Source organism: Tursiops truncatus, chromosome 3 (assembly GCF_011762595.2).
Source record: "Tursiops truncatus isolate mTurTru1 chromosome 3, mTurTru1.mat.Y, whole genome shotgun sequence".
NCBI classification, from domain to species: Eukaryota; Metazoa; Chordata; class Mammalia; order Artiodactyla; family Delphinidae; genus Tursiops; species Tursiops truncatus.
Window position 1 is genome coordinate 58,584,544 of NC_047036.1, and position 18,952 is coordinate 58,603,495.

The following is an 18,952-nucleotide window of genomic DNA, read 5'->3' on the forward strand; positions in this document are numbered from 1 at the left end:
TCCCCTTCCCACACACACGCACTGCAGTCACCTCACTCTGTCCATCCAGAAATCTCCCTCAAATCTGTTTCCTTCTTTATCCCTATTGCCTCTTTCCTAGCATTGGTCCTTCCTTCACCTGGATGACTGAAATAGCTCTTTTAATCGAAGTCCCTGACTTCAGAACACAATTTCTTTATCCATCACCAAGTGCTACAAAAATTATCTCCCTAAAATACTTAACCATGATGCCCTTAAATAAAATTCTTTGATCCCTTCGTGCCAATAAGATGAAGTTCCAATGTTTAGTATGGCATTTAAGAACCTTCACAAGGGGACCTCCATCTTTACCTCTCCCCACCCTACAATCCTTTTAGTCCCACCAGCTTGCTCAAGGTGGTGTTATAAATACACTTTGAACTTCCATGATTCTGTTCCTTCTTTCACATTTACATTCATCTGTTTACTAAGAATTTTCCTTTTCTTTCCCCTTCTCTGCCTACTGACATCCTACTTATCCTTCAAAGCCACTTTTAAATATCTCTTTCTCAGTGACACCTTCCTCCAGGCAAAATTACCTGCCCCATTCTTCCATGACTACTACTGTTGATACCTCAAATACAGTACTTATCAAACTGAGTTTTGATTAGGTAACTAGTTTTCTGTCTCATCCACTAGACTTTTGGTGCTTTGAAGGCTCACCCCATGACCAGTCATTTTTGTGTCTCTACTGAGAATGGAATCAGCCCTACCTCCCCAATAAACAGAAACCTTATTGGGAAGTATATGCTTTTTAAGATGGCTAAAACTTGACCTGAAAACAAAGTACCCACCTCATTTCCCAATGATACATTTCAGGCAGCCACAGAGTACAGTGGGACTCCCCCATGCCTTTGCTCACCACCTTAAGAAAAGGATTAAGCCTAGACAGTCTCAACGCCCTAAAATATAACCTCAACCCTTCTCAAACACAAACTTCCACTATGTTTTGCCTTTAGCTATATGTATTATCAATACTTATCATTTTATATCACAGTTTTGTTATTCCTTAAATAATCTTAAAACAGAAGGGCCAGATATCTGAATTTCAGTGAACAGAAAGTGAGTGATCTGCCCAAAAGAGGAGGTAAGATCATAGCTATAGCTCTCAGTAAAAAAGTTGGAAAGTCATAAGGAAAGCTAACTAGCAAATGAAGAGAGGAAAGAATGCTTCCACTATAAATTATTTCAAATGGAAATTACAAAAACCAAAACTATGTCTCCTGGTATTGATCATAATTCCCTTTAGAAGTGAATCAACAAAACTGATTTTAAAGTAGTTGTTGATTAGATTCTGCTTCTGTCATATGGTTCTTGTGCTTTTCCAAAACATGAGTCTTCAAACTGGACCAGGGTGATTCACAGTTGAGGCCAAATAATATTTCCAGGGCTTCCCTGGTGGCGCAGTGGTTGAGAGTCCGCCTGCCAATGCAGGGGACACGGGTTCGTGCCCTGGTCCGGGAGGATCCCACATGCCGCGGAGCGGCTGGGCCCGTGAGCCATGGCCCCTGAGCCTGCGCGTCCGGAGCCTGTGCTCCGCAATGGGAGGGGCCCCAACAGTGAGGGGCCCGTGTACCGCAAAAAAAAAAAAAAAAAAAAAAAAAAAAGTCCAAAATAGCACCTAATGATAGTGGCCTCCATTTTGTTTTTTTCTCAGCTTGTCTACACTAAAATGTGATATCTGATTTATACACATTTATATCTTTTGTATTTTTTGACATAGGACAGTTAACAGAACTTCCACTGAATTAACAAGTGGTTTTCTTATTTTTCATACCTGTACGAGATTTTTTTCCTTAGCCGTTTTCTAGTTAGCACAGCCCTTTTAACACGGGGACGTGATCATCATAGGCCCTGTGAGGATTTATAAACTTCATCTAGTTTTGCGGTAGGCACTGATTAGACTCTGGGAATAGTTCCTTCTCTGATCATGTTTACTTCTTACTTTTAATCAAAGTTTTACATGTACATTGTTAGCGTACAACAGTCCTCTAAGATTTGTTGGGAAAAAAAACGTCCTGTGACTGCCTCCCTGATCCACACATACAAACACACTTTCCATCCCGCAGAAACGCACACTTTGATCTTTTTCGGTATTAACCCCCATAACTCTAAGTAACTTACTACTTCTTGCCTTTTCCATTTTAGGCATAATCAACTGGCTTCCCAGTATGGAAGATGAGAATTTAGCTTCTATATACATGTACATACCCTACTCCCAATACACCATCACCATACTTCCTCTACATGCCCTGCCCTATTACCCCAATACAGTAATTTATAATTTTGGCTAGGTCAATTCTCAGCATTTACATTACACACACACACACACACACACACACACACACTTTTGATAACTGAGCCATGTAGTATATCATGATTGTTTTCCTTTTCCTGCACTGCTTTTTTTTTTTCCTGCACTGCTTTTTGATTTGCCTTAATAATGGTTTATCACTCTTTATTTAGTATTTACCTCTAACTTACCCCCCAGTGTCCCACAACTGTAACACTTACGTTGGTAAATGCAAACACATCAGGTATTCCATATTCTTGAATCAATGACCCAGAGCTTTCTGACTTACTACAATCTAGATTAGCCAATCTCTAGAAAAGTGCTGTCCAAAAGAACTTTCTGCATTGATGGAAATGTTCTATATCTCTCTGTTCAATGTGGTAGCCACTAGCCACATGTGGCTACTGAACACTTACACAGTGGCTAGTATGACTGAGAAACTGAATTTTAAATTTTATTTCATTTTAATTAATTTTCATTTACATAGTCACATAAAGCTAGTGGCTACCAATCTGGACAGAGAAGCCTCAGAACTATCAAACAGCTGTGATGTGGGGATATTTCTCTCCTTATTTTCCTGATCTGGTATCATTCTTTCCTGACTTCCTTCCTTATTTTAGTAGAGCATAAATTCTGTTAGCTTCCTGGAAAATGATGCATGAGAGGTAAAAAAAAAAAAAAAATTAAAAAAAAAATTTTTTTAATTAACCATGTAGAAATTTCCTTCTGTCACTCTCATACTTCATTCATTATTTGGGCATAGAATTATATTGGAAATCACTTCCTCCCAGTATCTTAGAGGCACTGTTCCACTTCTAGTGTTCAGTGCAGTGCTGCTTTTGAGAAATCTAATCATTATGATTCTTGATCCTTTGTATAAATTCCCCCTCTCACTCTGTAGAGGATTACAGAATCTTTTCTCTATCCCAGATGTTCCGAAATTTTGCAACAATCTACCTCAGCGTGGGCCTATTTTAATTCATTCATTGCGATGGATGTTCAATGGGCCTTTTTAACTTGGAAATACATGTGCTATAATTCTGAGACTTTTCTTGAACTACTTCATTCGTGATTTCTTCCCCTCCAGTTTCTCTGTTCTCTCCTTCTGAAACATCTATTATGCAGACTGCTCCTCTAATTTTATCTTTTCTTTCCTATTTTCCATCATTTAGGGTTTGTTGTTGTTATGATTGTTCTCCTTTCTAATCAACATCAACTTTATCTCCCTTATACTGAGTTTTTAATTTCCAAGAGCTCTATGGATATTCTTTTAATATATCTTGTTCCCATTATGAATGTACTAACTACTCTTACGTTCCACAAATATTGAGTTGTTTTGTTTGTTTTTGCATTGTCTGTCTCTTCCAAATTGCTTTTATTCTTTTTTGGTTTTGATCTCCATCTTTCGTATCAGTGACTTTTCCTAACTAAGCTATTTGTTCATAGTTAAGAATGAAACATTAGAGACTTCCCTGATGGTCCAGTGGTTAAGAATCCGCCTTCCAATGCAGGCGATACGGGTTCGATCCCCAGTTGGGGAACTAAGATCCCACATACTACAGGGCAACTAAGTCCGCACACCACAACTACTGAGCCCACGCACCACAACTAGAGAGCCCATGTGCTGCAACTACTAAGCCTGTGCACCATATTAGACAGCCCAAGTGCCGCAACTACTGAGCCCGTGCACCACAACTACTGGGCATGCACACCACAACTAGAGAGCCCACACGCCACAACTGCTGAGCCCGTGCACCACAACTAGAGAGCCCGCAAGCCACAACTACTGAGCCCACACACCACAAGTAGAGAGCCTGTGTGCTGCAACTACTGAGCCCACATGCCACAACTAGAGAGAGCCTGCATGCCGCAACTAGAGAAGCCCGTGCACCACAACAAAAGATCCCACGTGCTGCAACAAAGATCCCATGTGCTGCAACTAAGACCTGACTCAGCCAAATAAATAAATGAATATTTTTTTAAAAAAAGAACGAGACATTAAAAAGTTGATCAGTGTGCGAGGTGGGGATTGCTGACAATGACTGGAACCTTTCCCAGGGGAACCATTTATACTGGTATTTTTAGAATATTTTTTCTCTTGGCCCAGTCAAATTCCTCAAAGAGTACTTTTTTGCTCATGTAACCATTAAATAATATTGAAATAGATGGCATGTATTCACACATTTTGGTAACATTTAAAATTTCCATCTTAAGTTTCAATAATTACAAAGAATGTAATTTCTAACATCTTATAACATTAACTTTTTAACAACTATTTATCATAAAAATAACTTTAGACTTACAGAAAAGTTGCAAAAATATACAAAGAGTTCCCACATACCCTTCACCCAGATTCCCCTAATGTTAACATCTTACATAGCCAGAGTACTATTATCAAAACCAGAAAATCAACATTAATAAAATACTATTAGCTAAACTACAGGCCTTATTCAAACTCTGCCAGTTTTTCTACTAATTTTTCTGTTTCAGAATCCAATCAAAGATTCCATATGGTATTTAGTTTAATGTCCCAACTCTGATCTTTGATAATTCCTCCACCTTTCCCTGTCTTTCATGATCTTGATACTTTTGGAGGTTACTGATCAGTTATTTTGTAAAATAACCTTCAATTTGGCTTTGTCTAATGTTTTCTCAAGATAAAATTGAGGTTATGCATTTTGGGCAAAAATACCTCAGAAATGACGTTATGTCCTTCTCACTACATCATAAATTGGGGTCTCTGATGGTGATGTGTCTCATTGCTGGTGATGTTAACCATGATCTATTAGTTAACATGGTGTCTGCCAGGATTTGCTATGTAAATTTACTATGTTTCCCTTTTCAATTAAACAATATTGATTAAAGAAAAACACTATATCACTACTCTTTTAAATGCATCAAATGGACCCTAAAAACTATTATCAATTTGATTTGATAACTGTCATCCTCCATTGAACAACCTGTTCCTTTACTATTGAACTAACCACTCTTAACACTCAAAAAGCTTACATTGTTCCTTCTCCACCCCTGACCTTCTATTTCTATTATATTTATACTACAGACTATTACCCTAATGTAATATATTTTTATACTTGGATTATATATTGATTATCTAATCATTCTTCTCTGCAAAAACGTATCTGTATATAAAAATATACATTTTTTAAGTTTCTTGTGACCATAAGATTCTAAGTATCAATTCAAAAGAAATTCTGAGTTATCATTATAATTAATATTAGTATATGATGGATCAAAACACAAGTATATTATACATTTGGAAAACTATTATACATTGGGAAAACTAATTATTCAGCAAAAAATAAAGTTTTATTGAAAATACATCTCAACGAAATACATGGAGCTTACCTTTTTTTTTCAGTTTATGAGTCCATGAACAAATATTACTACCAGAATGTGACAAGGTTCAGCATTAATCCTGTTCCTATTTTTTATTTTTATAGATTAAAATGCTTAATAACCATAGAAGGGACCAGAAAATCTTATTATAGTGATGTTACTCAATTCTGCAAGTTCCCTTTAGAGTTATGTACCAGATATTACACAATGACCTACTGTTAAAAACTATTTTTAATGATCTGACATCTACCTAACCCAAGAAACAAACAAACTACACATCCCTCATAGTAATCTCTTTATTTCGGGCAAAAAAAAAACTTATATACTTTCTTGAATTTCATTATACTATAATAGGATTTGACCTCATAAACAAATATATATATTTGTTTATATATATATATAAACAAAAAGCCTCTTATATATCAAGGCTATATTTATGTTCCAACTAATATCCCTATATACTGATTTGCTATTTTATTTTTAAAAATCATAAATAGGGCTTCCCTGGTGGCGCAGTGGTTGGGAGTCCGCCTGCCGATGCAGGGGACATGGGTTTGTGCCCTGGTCCGGGTAGATCCCACATACCGCGGAGCGGCTGGGCCCGTGAGCCATGGCCACTGAGCCTGCGCGTCTGGAGCCTGTGCTCCGCGACGGGAGAGGCCACAACAGTGAGAGGCCCGCGTACCGCAAAAAAAAAAAAAAAAATCATAAATAATAAGTGATATCATAAGGCTTTTATTCAACTACAAATGTATTTAATAAAGATCTTATCTTTTTGCTTCTGGTACAGTTTTTTCCTGATATGTACATTAGGAATACTTCTATCACAAAGTGTTTCAGTATTTGTTTTGGACAATTTTTTTCAAATTATTTTATGTTTGGGTTTACTTTGTAGAAAAAAACACTGCCAGACTGAATTAGATGGTTACTGAGCCAAAGGCTAGCATAAGCACATCTAATGCCATTGTTCTCTGGCAGATGAGAGCCAGAGCTTAAAGCAGGAAAACACTGAAATAAATAGTAAGGAAGTAAGGCAATTAGTAGAGAAGTATGGAAAGTGCTAAAAGGGGTAGACAAGTAGTACTTGGAAGCTCCAGCATATAAAACTGAGCTGACTAACAGAAAAAGTAAAAATAGAAGCCAGGTCCCAAAGGAGTGGAGGAGCCCCCAAAACACAGAAAGCAAAGAGGAGCCAATGCCTGGAATCAAATACTGATCAGAAATACTGAGGGGGAATGCTATGTCCTTTCTTAACTGTATGTCTTTCATCTACAGATGCTCTAAATGAGAAAGCATAAACTCTTATGTACTTCACATGTCTATGAGCTACTTTCAAGTAGGAAACCCCGCTGCAGCCAGCGTGAGCAGCAAAAAGCCTCCAATTCCATAGGAATTACTTGTATAAAATAAAGCATAAAGTAATTAAACCATATTCCAGCCTCAAACTTATGAAAACATTTTAAAAACAATAAAGTGATGCCTTTTATGCAATGCAGCACTAAGCTTCCATTTAACAAACATTATTATTCTGCCTCTGTATGATGATATCTTTCTGAAGTTGCGTAAATTATTGGTTCTACTTCAAATTTATACAAGAATAAAATAGCATATTAAGGGAGAGTTAAAGTATTTACTAAACAGCAAAAACATTTAAAACTATAGATCATAGTTTTTTTATTGAGAAAAAGTGACCTTCCTTTTACTGACTATATGTACTCATCCTACTCATCGTGACTGATGTTCTCATCATAAATGTGTACTAATTATACTATTAAGGTATTAGTCACAACTGTCCTTCAAATTAGCAGGAAATTTGGTATTATCTTTAGACTGCATCTGACCACAAGAGCTAAATTTGGCAAGTGTGAAATATTAAAAAGACAAAAATAATGTGAGTACTCTCTGTGAAAGGTGTTTTGGCCAAGGTACAGAACAAGGCTGCCTTTGTTGTGTAGTGGTTGTAAGGTGTGGGGTATATGTGTACATGGAGTAAGCAGGTTTGATTTTTCTGGCTCCAGTAGCTCTAGGGAACTGAATGAACAGGAAAACAGGTAAAGCAAGATGAAGCTGCACTAGTCTTTCAGGAAAAGGGTATAGTTGGGTCTTAGGATCAGAAATAAAAACTTTACAAGATTGACTATTTCAAAGCTGTTTGGATTCTCTAAATGTATTGAAGTGCTTTGCTTTAGCTGCTTTACTGTATCAGGCTGAATCAGCTGCACTAGAAGAAAAAGCCTACGCATTTGGTCCACAGGTAGACAGGGGATTTAAAACGAGCCAGTAATAGTGAGAGCAGCAGGAATCAAAGTAAAACAAAGCCCTTTAAATAAAGGGAAGGCAACGAGAGGGAAAGAAGACAAGGCTCAACATACAACTCTCTGTCCACATACGTGGAGAAATTTTCCACTCTGTTAAATGTTTACTTTTTTTTCAAAAGACTTTCCTAACCAATCCTCACTTACATAGAATCAAAGTACTCCCAAGAAATACTGAGTAAAATCATCTCAATTCGTACTCTAGATACTAATTTAAAAGGGACATTGATACAGTTGGGGTCCAAAAAGTGGGTTTACAGAATATATATTTTAAATAACTTTTAAAGACTCACCTGTAGGCTTAACTGAATAAAACCCAATGGCCTCTCCTTTCTTCCACAGAATCTTAGCATAATCAGTACTGCTATGACACAGGAATGGGATCTCATTTCTCTCCATTTCCTGCTTTCTATAAATAATTCGATTCAGAACATACAGAACCACTCTCTCCCCAAGAGTTCTCACCTACAAAGAGATGAGACACCAGGCACAACAGTTAGCATCAACTCAGAGATGCAGTTTACCTTGCTCCCTGCTTCCATACCTTGTACTGACATTCAAAGGACTTTGAATACATTCAGAATGATTTGTAAACCATTTTATTATCACAAAGATGAGACCAGTCATTCATACCAATAACAATCCATTTCTATGGACACAAATTATGCATGAAATAATGCCTCTCAGCAAAATTCTAAAACAGGCAAAACAGGTTTCCAATATACCAATCCCCAGCATCTCCACGTTAGCAGTCAGTGCTCTTTCTGCTTCCAGCTGCCCAGATCCCAGGTCTCCCCCACTCTAACTGCTGCCCCCCACCATTTCTAGTGCTTCTTTTCCCCCCATTCCAGCCTACACATTAAAAAAAAAAAAAAGAAAGAAGGAAAAGAAAGTGAAAAAAGCTTCGTGTTATGCCCTGAAGACTTTAAAAACAATGATTATCTCATTTGATGAGCAAAGCCATAATTATGCTCTTGGGAAAGGAATCTCTCTCATCTTTTCTAGGTAAAATGGTCATTTAACAGTCATGTCTTTGTTGTCGAACTATAAGGAATACCTGTCTCCCCCTACACACATACACACATAACCCTCTGCCAGACCAGATAGGCAATGACAGGGGCACCAGGGCAGTCTGATGAAAACAAAACTTGGGGCAATCACAGAATGGAAACAACCTCACTTCCTACAGGCAGGTCTGCATGGTCACAGGGACACCCTCACCAATTGCCTGACATTGAACAGTGGGGTTTTCCCCATAGACATCTGTCACTGCTAAAAACAAGAGTCTATCCATGAAATCTATCCCCCCTACCCCACCCCAAGTCTCCTTAAAGAAAAACAAGAATGTCCTCTAATTAGGCGAGAGGAGAGAAAAAGCATTAGGCATACACACACTACTCTCAAAAACCTCCCCGGTAAGGAATTTCCAATACCGAACACCGCATGAAATGACAAAGCTCTCCAGCTTACAGGGTATCCCACACCTTCCTTGAACAGCTCTGACCAGAATGAAATTCTTTCTGATACTGAGCTGAAATCTCTTTCCCAAAGCCTATACTTTGATATTCTGGATCACATAGTCTACAAATATTTGAAGACAGCCATGATATTCTCTTAAATTTCCTATCAAAGCTAAACAGAGGAAAAGACTAATCTAATATGATTTGGGGTACTCTTGCCACTTCAGTCTTCTCCCTTCAAATTGCTTCAGATCCCTAACCTTTTTTCTTTCTCTTCATGTTGGGCATGCAGATATTACAGGTATAAACATCGAAGATATGGGTAAGATAATGGGGCTTTTCTGTATAAACTTAAGGTTTTTATTAGCTTTTTTGCTTTCTTTGATTTTACTTCTAATTAACTAAAGCCCAATCTTTTTCATATGTGCTGCTGTTTTAGTATGGTCTTCATGGTATACAGTAGAGTTAAATTTTTGAACCCACAGATACTACTTTACCTTTCTCACTAATTTAATTTCATCATGTTAGATCTTTCTCTTTGTTTCTTAATTCTGCCTTTATGGATTAGTTCTCCCATCCAGCACTGTGGCATGCAGAATTGATAAGTATGCCAACTATGTCTTCTTCTAAGTAACTGATAAAATGGTGACTAAGACAGAATAAAGGACCCAGTTTTACAGCATGCTGCTGAGGACCTCCCTTCCACTACACTGTTTGGAACACTGAATAGACCACCCAAAATGGCCCTACTGATAAGCAAGTTTACTGGTCAGTCTCTCCTAGAGACAGAGAACTTAAGCAACCACACAGAGATAAGCTTTTTCCCACCCAAAAAGAAAAATCAGAAACTAAAGTTGATATGGGTAACTACAGCTTAACTAAACCACAGGTACTCATTTTTCCTCCCCCAATTCTCAGACACTTTCACATAAAATCAAGGAAGCCCAATCTAAGTGCCAGTTTCACTGTTAACAATGGAACTCTAAGGGTTTAATATAACCCGGTATACTAAAATGGAGAAAAGCTCAATAACTTCAAAAACTATCACTGTTTATGGGAAACATATTGTGAAATGGCCTCCTAAACACTTTTAAAACTACAGGATCTTGTTACCTGCTTAAGTCCCTCTCTAGAAGGGACAGATGTTTTCACAATATCATCAATAGCCCACCACTGATCAGCAAGGTAAAGTGCCACAGCTAAAAGAAAATAAATGATTGTTAACATTTAAGTCTTAAAGTACACGATATTACTATTCGGTAAGGTTTTCAAGGATACCCTTACATATACCCATAGTTTACAATACAATGTGGCAGCCCCATTTATACCATTTTTATTGTATTTCACTCACTAAACATTTAATTATAAGCAACTGAGAATTTTATTTTCCTGAATTTACAGTTTGAAATAAGTTTTCTTTTTAAAAATTCCTTCATGTAGCTATCTTTCAATAAATTTCTAATTGTTTGAAAAAAATTCCTCAATTTACAAATATTAAACAAAACAGAGACCTGTGAGTGAGTCCTCAGGTGCAAAAAGAGCAAGAACTTTCTGGGTCTGATCTCCACCATAGAGAGGTACATAGCCTACATTTGACAGGCTAATAGGAATCTGAAACGACAATTTATTAAAGATTAGTGAAGAGTTGGTGTAAGAAAACATCACACAAAAACACCATGCTTCTATCAAAATGTCAAACATACGTTAACGCTAATTATATAATTTCATTTCATAGGAGACATTTCTAGTCTTAAAAAAAAAGAGCAAATCAGATAGACTTCGCTTTTGCAGGAATTTTATTAACTTAGGCGAAAAAATGAAAGTCTATTTCAATAAATATTATTGCGCTCTAGCTACGCATATGAATAAAAACAAAAGCATGATATGATCCATAAAGTTGTTAAACTTTATCATCTGTTATTTAGACCACCTGAGGGAGAAAAAAATTCCATTTTCTAGTAAAAACCACTAGGGTAAATTCCTTTTTCCAGTAAGATATATGCAATACTTTAAATTTTTTCTGCTTTCATTAATCCAACGCTAATTCCCTACTTACACACAATATTGCCATTCAGAGAATTACAAAATATTGATGTTGGAAGAAACTTTAAAGAATTCTTTGAATAAACATCATCTTCCAGAAGAAAAACCTGAGGCCTAAAGAGGTTAGAGATTTGCCTATCATCAAATTCACACTAGAATTCTAATAATTTCATGTCTAATGATCTATCAAAATATATCTCAGTTTACTAATTAGAAATTTTATTTTAATATTTTGGGAAAAGGAAGATTTGTGACACAAAAATGTGTAATGTAGTGTTTTGCTGACATTTTTTATTAAAAAAATTTCTAAAATAACGATTTCCAAATCTAAAGTAGACTTAATTGGGTTAGCTCAAATATGGTAATCAGTCTTAGCAAAACTAGTAAACTACTTACATATAATTTTAAAGGCACAGTACAAATAATAAGCAACTGCCTGTAAAGTTAGTCTTTTTAAAACTTGATCACGCTGCTGTACTAACTAATCAATATTTATCCAGTTTACTGAAAAGTCTTCTGATAAAATTTTTAAAAGTGATTAGGTAACACTTTAAAAGATAATAAAAGGATACTGATTTCATGGATAAACTCAACTGAAAAGATCGATAAATCACTGCAGGATGCCTTACCGTAATATTGAGAAGAGAAAAACATTCAGGATTTTCAGGGTCCCCACACCTGAGATCTGACATGTAATCTTCAGCAGAATTTTCCATTTCCTCATGACTGCAATTATCCAGCATATCCACAGGGAATGCCATCCTCTTTAACAAAAAACATGAGACAAAATGTTTCAGAACATGAAAGGCTATCTTCCTGTACTGAGAAAAAACTTTTTATTTTAATAGCGCAGCATTTTATTGTAAGGAGACTTCTTTTTCACTATGCCAAGACAGACTACAACTTAAGCCTGCTAATCTAAATGTATGTCAGAAAGAAAACTTAAACACTCACTTGTATTAAAAACGAGCAATGAAATAAGAATTAATGCACATGCACCTACGGTCAATTAGTCTATGACAAAGGAGATAAGAATATACAATGGACAAAAGACAGCCTCTTCAATAAGGAGTGCTGGGAAAACCGAACAACTACATGTAAAAGAATGAAATTAGAACATTTTTCTCACACCATTTACAAAAATAAACTCCAAATGGATTAAAGACCTAAATTTAAGACCGCAAACCATAAAAGTCCTAGAAGAAAACATAGACAGAATACTCTTTGACATAAACCGTAGAAATATTTTCTTGCATCTGTCTACTAGGGCAAAGGAAACAAAAGCAAAAATAAACAAATGGGACCTTATTAAACTGAAAAGTTTTTTCACTGCAAAGGAAACCATCAACAAAATTCAAAGACAACCTACTGAATGGGAGAAAACATTTGCAAATGATATGACTGATAAGGGGTTAATATCCAAAATATATAAACAGCTCATACAACTCAATATCAAAAAAAACAACCAATTAAAACACGGGCGGAAGACCTGAATAGTCATTTTTCCAAAGAAGACATACAGATGGCCAACAGGCACATGAAAAGATGCTTCCACATCGTTAATCATCAGAGAAATGCAAGTCAAAACCACAATGAGATATTACCTCACATGTCAGAATGGTTATCATCAAAAAAACCCCACAAATAACAAATGTTGGAGAGGGTGTGGAAAAAAGGGAACCCTTGAACACTGTTGGTGGGAATGTAAATTGGTACAGCCAATGTGGAAAACAATATGGAAGTTTCTCAAAAAAACAAAAAATAGGGAATTCCCTAGTGGTCCACTGGTTAGGACTTGGCACTTTCACTGCCGTGGGCCTGAGTTCAATCCCTGATCGGGGAACTAGGATCCCACACGCCTTGCAGCACGGCCAAAAATAATAATAATAATTAAAAAATAAAAATAGGAGTAACATATGATCCAGCAATCCCACTCCGGGCATATATCCAAAGAAAACAAAAACAGTAATTCAAAAAGATTCATGCACCCCACTGTTCATAGCAGCACTATTTACAATAGCTAAGATACAGAAGTAAACTAAGTGTCCATCAACAGATGAATGGATAAAGAAGATGTGTTAATATATACACAATGAAATACTACTCAGCCATTAAAAAAGAATGAAATTTTTTCTTTTAAAGAATAAAAGAAAAAGAACAACATGGATAGACCTAGAAAGTATTATGCTTAGTGAAAGAAGTCAGACAAACACTGTATGTTATTACTTTTATGTGGAATCTAAAAAATAAAACAAATAAATGAACATAACAAAACAAACTCACAGATATAGAGAACAAACTGTTCATTACCAGTGGGGAGAGAGAAACAGAGAGGGGCAAGACAAGGGTAGGGGATTAAGAAGTACAAACTACTATGTATAAAATAAGCTTACAAGGATATATTGTTCAGCACAGGGAAATATAACCATTATTTTATAACTTTAAATGGCGTATAATCTATAAAAACATTGAATCACTATGTTGTACACCTGAAACTAATATTGTAAATCCACTATACGTCAATTTTTAAAAATGAATAATTCCTTAAATTATAAAAATAAATATTTATAAGGTATAGGATATAAACACACATACATACAAATATATCCTCATATACCTCCCAACACAAAAGTCATTGTAAAAGGACACAAGGGAACTTTTCAGAATGATAGAAATGTTTACAACTACATTGTAGTGATGGCTGCACAACCCTATAAATTTACTAAAAAAAACCACGGAATTGTACAGCTGTAATCGGTAAATGTTACAGTATGTAAACTGTATCTCTCATGTATACAGCTGTTAAAAAAAAAAAAAAGCCAGCACCTTAATGGGAAAAACTCTAAAGACTTTTTCACTAAAGTCAAGAAAAATAAGGACTTAACTAATAAATAACATTAGATAGGTACTTGCTAATGCAATTAGACAAGAGAAAGCAATTAGAAGTATAACAATTGGGGATGTGCATGGCTTGGGGTGAGGGGAGACTATCTCAACCTCAATTCGCAAATAATAAATTTAATTGAAAAACCCAAAAGAATCAATGGAAAAATTATTCCAAACAATAAGAAAATGTAGTAAAATGGTAGGACATAAAATTACATACAGAAATCAAGCCCTCATATATATAATAATAATCAGTAAGGAGAAATAATAAATAGAAAAAAATGAAGTAAAAATAGAAAAGACAACCCCATTAACAGTGGCAAAGATAAAAATAGACTTAAATTTAACAATAAACAATATAAAACATATAAGAAAAACTATAAAACAGCATGCCTGAAGGAAGCAAAGTGAACAACAGGGAAGACAAACCACATTCTTGGAAAGGAAGATTCTGCATCATTAAGGTAGCAGTTTCCTCTAAAATAATCTCTTAATTTAATGCAATCCTAATGAAAACATCTCCAGGATTATTGTTTCCTGAAGCAAGACAAGTTGATTATAAAGTGAATTTGAAAGAATAAATAAGAATAGCTAGAAAAATCCTAAAAAGGCAGAGCAATGATTGGAGAAAAGTTCAAACCCTCTAAGATATTAAAGCACGTTATAAAACTTCTATGATACAAGCATATATAAAACTTCTATGCGATACAGGCATATAAACAGACAGACCAATGGAGCAAGATAAATATACCCTAATGCCTATAGAAATTGCGTATATGATTACAGAGCTATTTCAATCAATGGGAGAAAGAAGCACTTTTTAATAGGCAGCATTGTTTCACTGGCCTTACAATATGTTTAAATGAGAAATTAATTTTGCCCATTTTTAACTTCTTATATCTGAAATCATATAATATGCTCTCTATTGCATCAACTCTTTTCACTCAACATTATTTCTGTGAGAAACACAAGCAGTGCTGCATCTATCATTTAATTTGTTCCCTTTTATTGCTATGTAGTATTCCACAACACACATATACAGTTTATTTACCAATCTACCGCTGATGGGCATTTGGGCTGCCATGAGCATTGCTGCAGGAATATTTCGGTAAATATATGCACTCACTTCTGTTTTTTTCCCAAGGTATAAAATATTTAATAATGCGTTGTTGATTTATGTTTTTTTAAAATGCACTCCTCTGTGATAGGCCTGCATACCCCGACTTATCAATCTTACTAAAAGTAAGACAAGCAGTTATTGTATGTAGTTTGATGTAATGCAACAAGAAAATTGGATCCAAATCTACCTATTAGACAAACGTGAAACGATGTTTAAAGTATGCGGCTGGCCAAATGTAGAATAACTCAGTTTCTTCAATATATATACAGAATAGAGTTTAAAGAAAAAAGTGGAAACTAATGTAAATTAAAAGAAACTTAAGAGACATACTGATCAAATGCCTTGTGGAGAGCATCCTGATTTGTGTATTCTTGAAAATTTCCATGAGAAAAAGTTAAAAAAAAAAACAACTTATGAGCTATGTCAACTACTGATCTACTAGTTCTTAAAGGAGGTACAAATAAAGCTGGTAAAGATTATCTTGTCTTAAAAGTTACCTGCTTTGTATTTACCCACAATAAAAATTGCAGAGCCGAACAGCTATATCTGTCAAAAACCTCAATTTTAATTTTTAAAAAAATGTATAAATGGAAAGGCAGGAGAAAATAAATTGAAAAAATAAAAGTTACTTTTCTCGAAGGTGACCTTCATCAAATCTATTTTAACACAACAAAAGTATTAGTAGACAAGAAACTGAAAATCTAATGGAAATATGAGATAAACACAAAAAAGACAGGACAAACATATATTGTAACAGTTATACATAGTTAAACATATTTTCATGAATTTCGAAGATATGATAATGAGAGGAAGTTACTTTTTTACCGCAATCTGAAATCTTGGTGCTAAGAACTTTAAAACTTGATATACATATGATTGGGGCCCTGATTTGTATATATAAATTTATATACATACAAATATGTATTTTTTAATTACATTGATTTTTTAATTTTTAAAAATCAAAACCTAGAAATAGAACACATAAATTCAGCCCATCTGTTAGTAAATGTAAATGTCTAAATAAAAGGAGAAAGCAAGAAAAATTTGTGAACCATTTATGAAAGCAATACCACAGAACTTCCAGCCAACTTACAAAAAGGAGGAAAAAAGACTGAATTTCAAGAGAGAACCATCAGGAGCTTATCTAAAAAGATGTTATACTTAGAAAAGGATCATAAAATAACACAGTAGCTCTGCATTGAAGGACGCTTATTTGTTAGTGTGGCAAATCTTTATAACTCTATCAAAGTCAATATGCAAAAGCAAACTAAGGAAATACAACATTATGTTCTATAGTCAGATCTAACAATTGTAGTGAAGATTAAGATTTAGACAAAACTAAAAACATGAAACAAATGGTCAATAGTGGGTGAGAGAAGCATAATGAGGATGCTAGTTAAAAGAATGTTAGTAACTGTTTTTGCTCTTTTGTAGACAAGCTCCCAGCTTTGTATCCAAGTAAAACATTCAAAAACATTTAATATACTATAGAAGCTCAAAAAGTATTAATATAAAAGCATTCCTGGGACTTCCCTGGCGGTCCAGTGGGCTACCACTGCAGGAGGCGCAGGTTCAATCCCTGGTGGGGGGGGGCAGGGGACTAAGATCTTGCATGCCGTGGCCCACCCCCCCAAAAAAGTATTCCTCTTAAACCAACTCAAAAGACTCTAGAATATTAGCTACCAAAACAAGGTATGAATGAAACATTTAAAATTTTCACTTGCTAAGAGTAATCATGATTTAAAGGATAAAATGTAAATTAATATTTGAAGATTGCTGCCAAAAACTTGGTCTACAAAAGCATAGTTAATTACAATCCCATAAAAATAATACAGTATTCTAGACAAAATGGACCCACAAGGAAGAGACTGGCAGAATAGCAAGTTTATCGGGGATTGGTTTTTTTAATCTATTACTAAATTAACTTTCTTAGGGACTTCCCTGGTGGCACAGTGGTTAAGAATCTGCCTGCCAATGCAGGGGACATGAGTTTGAGTCCCGGTCCAGGAAGATCCCACATGCCGCAGAGCAACTAAGCCCATGCGCCACAACTACTGAGCCTGTGCTCTAGAGCCTGCGAGCCACAACTGCTGAGCCCACGTGCCACAACTACTGAAGCCCGCGCACCTAGAGCCCATGCTCCGCAACAAGAGAATCCACAGCAGTGAGAAGCCCACACATCACAAGGAAGAGTAGCCCCCACTCGCCACAAGAGAAAGCCCGCACGCAACAACAAAGACCCATCGCTGCCAAAAATAAAAATAAATAAATAATAAAAATTAAAAAAGAAGACACTACTACAGATCAAAGGCAAGTATAACATGACTAAACTCAAGTGTAAAAAGAGAAAGTCATTATCCTTCATTCTTAAACCTTTTTAGATTGAGGTTTTTAAAAAGAAAAATAATCTCTTCTGGGCTAATTTTTATTATTAAAGATTATATAGGGCTTCCCTAGTGGCGCAGTGGTTGGGAGTCTGCCTGCCAATACAGGGGACGCGGGTTCGAGCCCTGGTCTGGGAGGATCCCACATGCCGCGGAGCAACTAAGCCCGTGAGCCACAACTGCTGAGCCTGTGCGTCTGGAGCCTGTGCTCCACAACGGGAGAGGCCGCCACAGTGAGAGGCCCGCGCACTGCGATGAGGAGTGGCCCCCGCTCACCGCAACTGAAGAAAACCCTCGCACAGAAATGAAGACCCAACACATACAAAAATAAATAATTAATTTAAAAAATTATATATACAAACACAAAATGAAACAATCCTATTTTCCTGAAATCCAATCATTTAAATACTCTGAAATTTACATAAAGAGCGTTACTGGAGGGAAGAAACTTCACTTAATTAGAGGTTGTGATTTTTAACAACTAACTTTTATTAAGTGCCAGAATGTGTCAGAACTGTGCTAAAAGAATGCCATTCACTCTCATTCAAGCCTTGTAGCAAAGATATGTGGTGGACCCGACTAATATTCTTATTTTATAGAAAAGTAAACCACCTTGGAGAGGTTAATCATTTCCCCAAAGTCACATGGAGAGCGGGTGGCAAACCTGAGATCCAGCCCATCCTACAGAGTTAAATACTGGGTACTGCATCACATTCAAGGCCCTTTAAGAGCACGTTTTATAGTGAAAAACTTTAGACTTGGAGCACTAGAAATCTGGCAATTTCCAGATACATCTGACTTGATTTTAATATTGTTGATCTAAAGGCCTTTTTTTAATCTTTGTTTTGAGATTTGGAAACATAACTAAACAAATCCTTAAATCCATCATTTTTGTGGCAGCAAAGCTAGTTTAAAATGAATGTATTTCTTCTTCACTATAGAAGGAATTATTTCACTCTTTTCTCTCTCATCTCACCTCCAGGGCATCTCCCAACAAACTTAAAAGTTGTGATTTCTGGGGTTTCCCTGGTGGCGCAGTGGTTAAGAATTCACCTGCCAATGCAGGGGACACAGGT

The 18,952-nt window shown here is 35.9% G+C and overlaps 1 protein-coding gene across 6 annotated transcripts in view; it reads right to left on the bottom strand.

The window, feature by feature from the left end:
* The window catches only part of FAM169A (family with sequence similarity 169 member A), a 65,313-nt gene that overhangs the window by 34,237 nt on the left and 12,124 nt on the right, over positions 1 to 18,952 (bottom strand). For 5 of the 6 annotated variants that reach the window (XM_019929830.3, XM_019929825.3, XM_019929828.3 and 2 more), the window contains exons 2-5: positions 12,116 to 12,250; positions 10,955 to 11,054; positions 10,557 to 10,642; positions 8,277 to 8,448 (exon numbers count right to left, since the gene is read on the bottom strand). In XM_019929830.3, the coding sequence (XP_019785389.1) occupies positions 8,277 to 8,448; positions 10,557 to 10,642; positions 10,955 to 11,054; positions 12,116 to 12,247 (490 nt within the window). In that variant the 5' untranslated portion in view covers positions 12,248 to 12,250. Of the gene's footprint in view, positions 1 to 8,276; positions 8,449 to 10,556; positions 10,643 to 10,954; positions 11,055 to 12,115; positions 12,251 to 18,952 lie in introns of those variants that run through there. The other variant, XM_033852940.2, reaches the window with a different exon arrangement.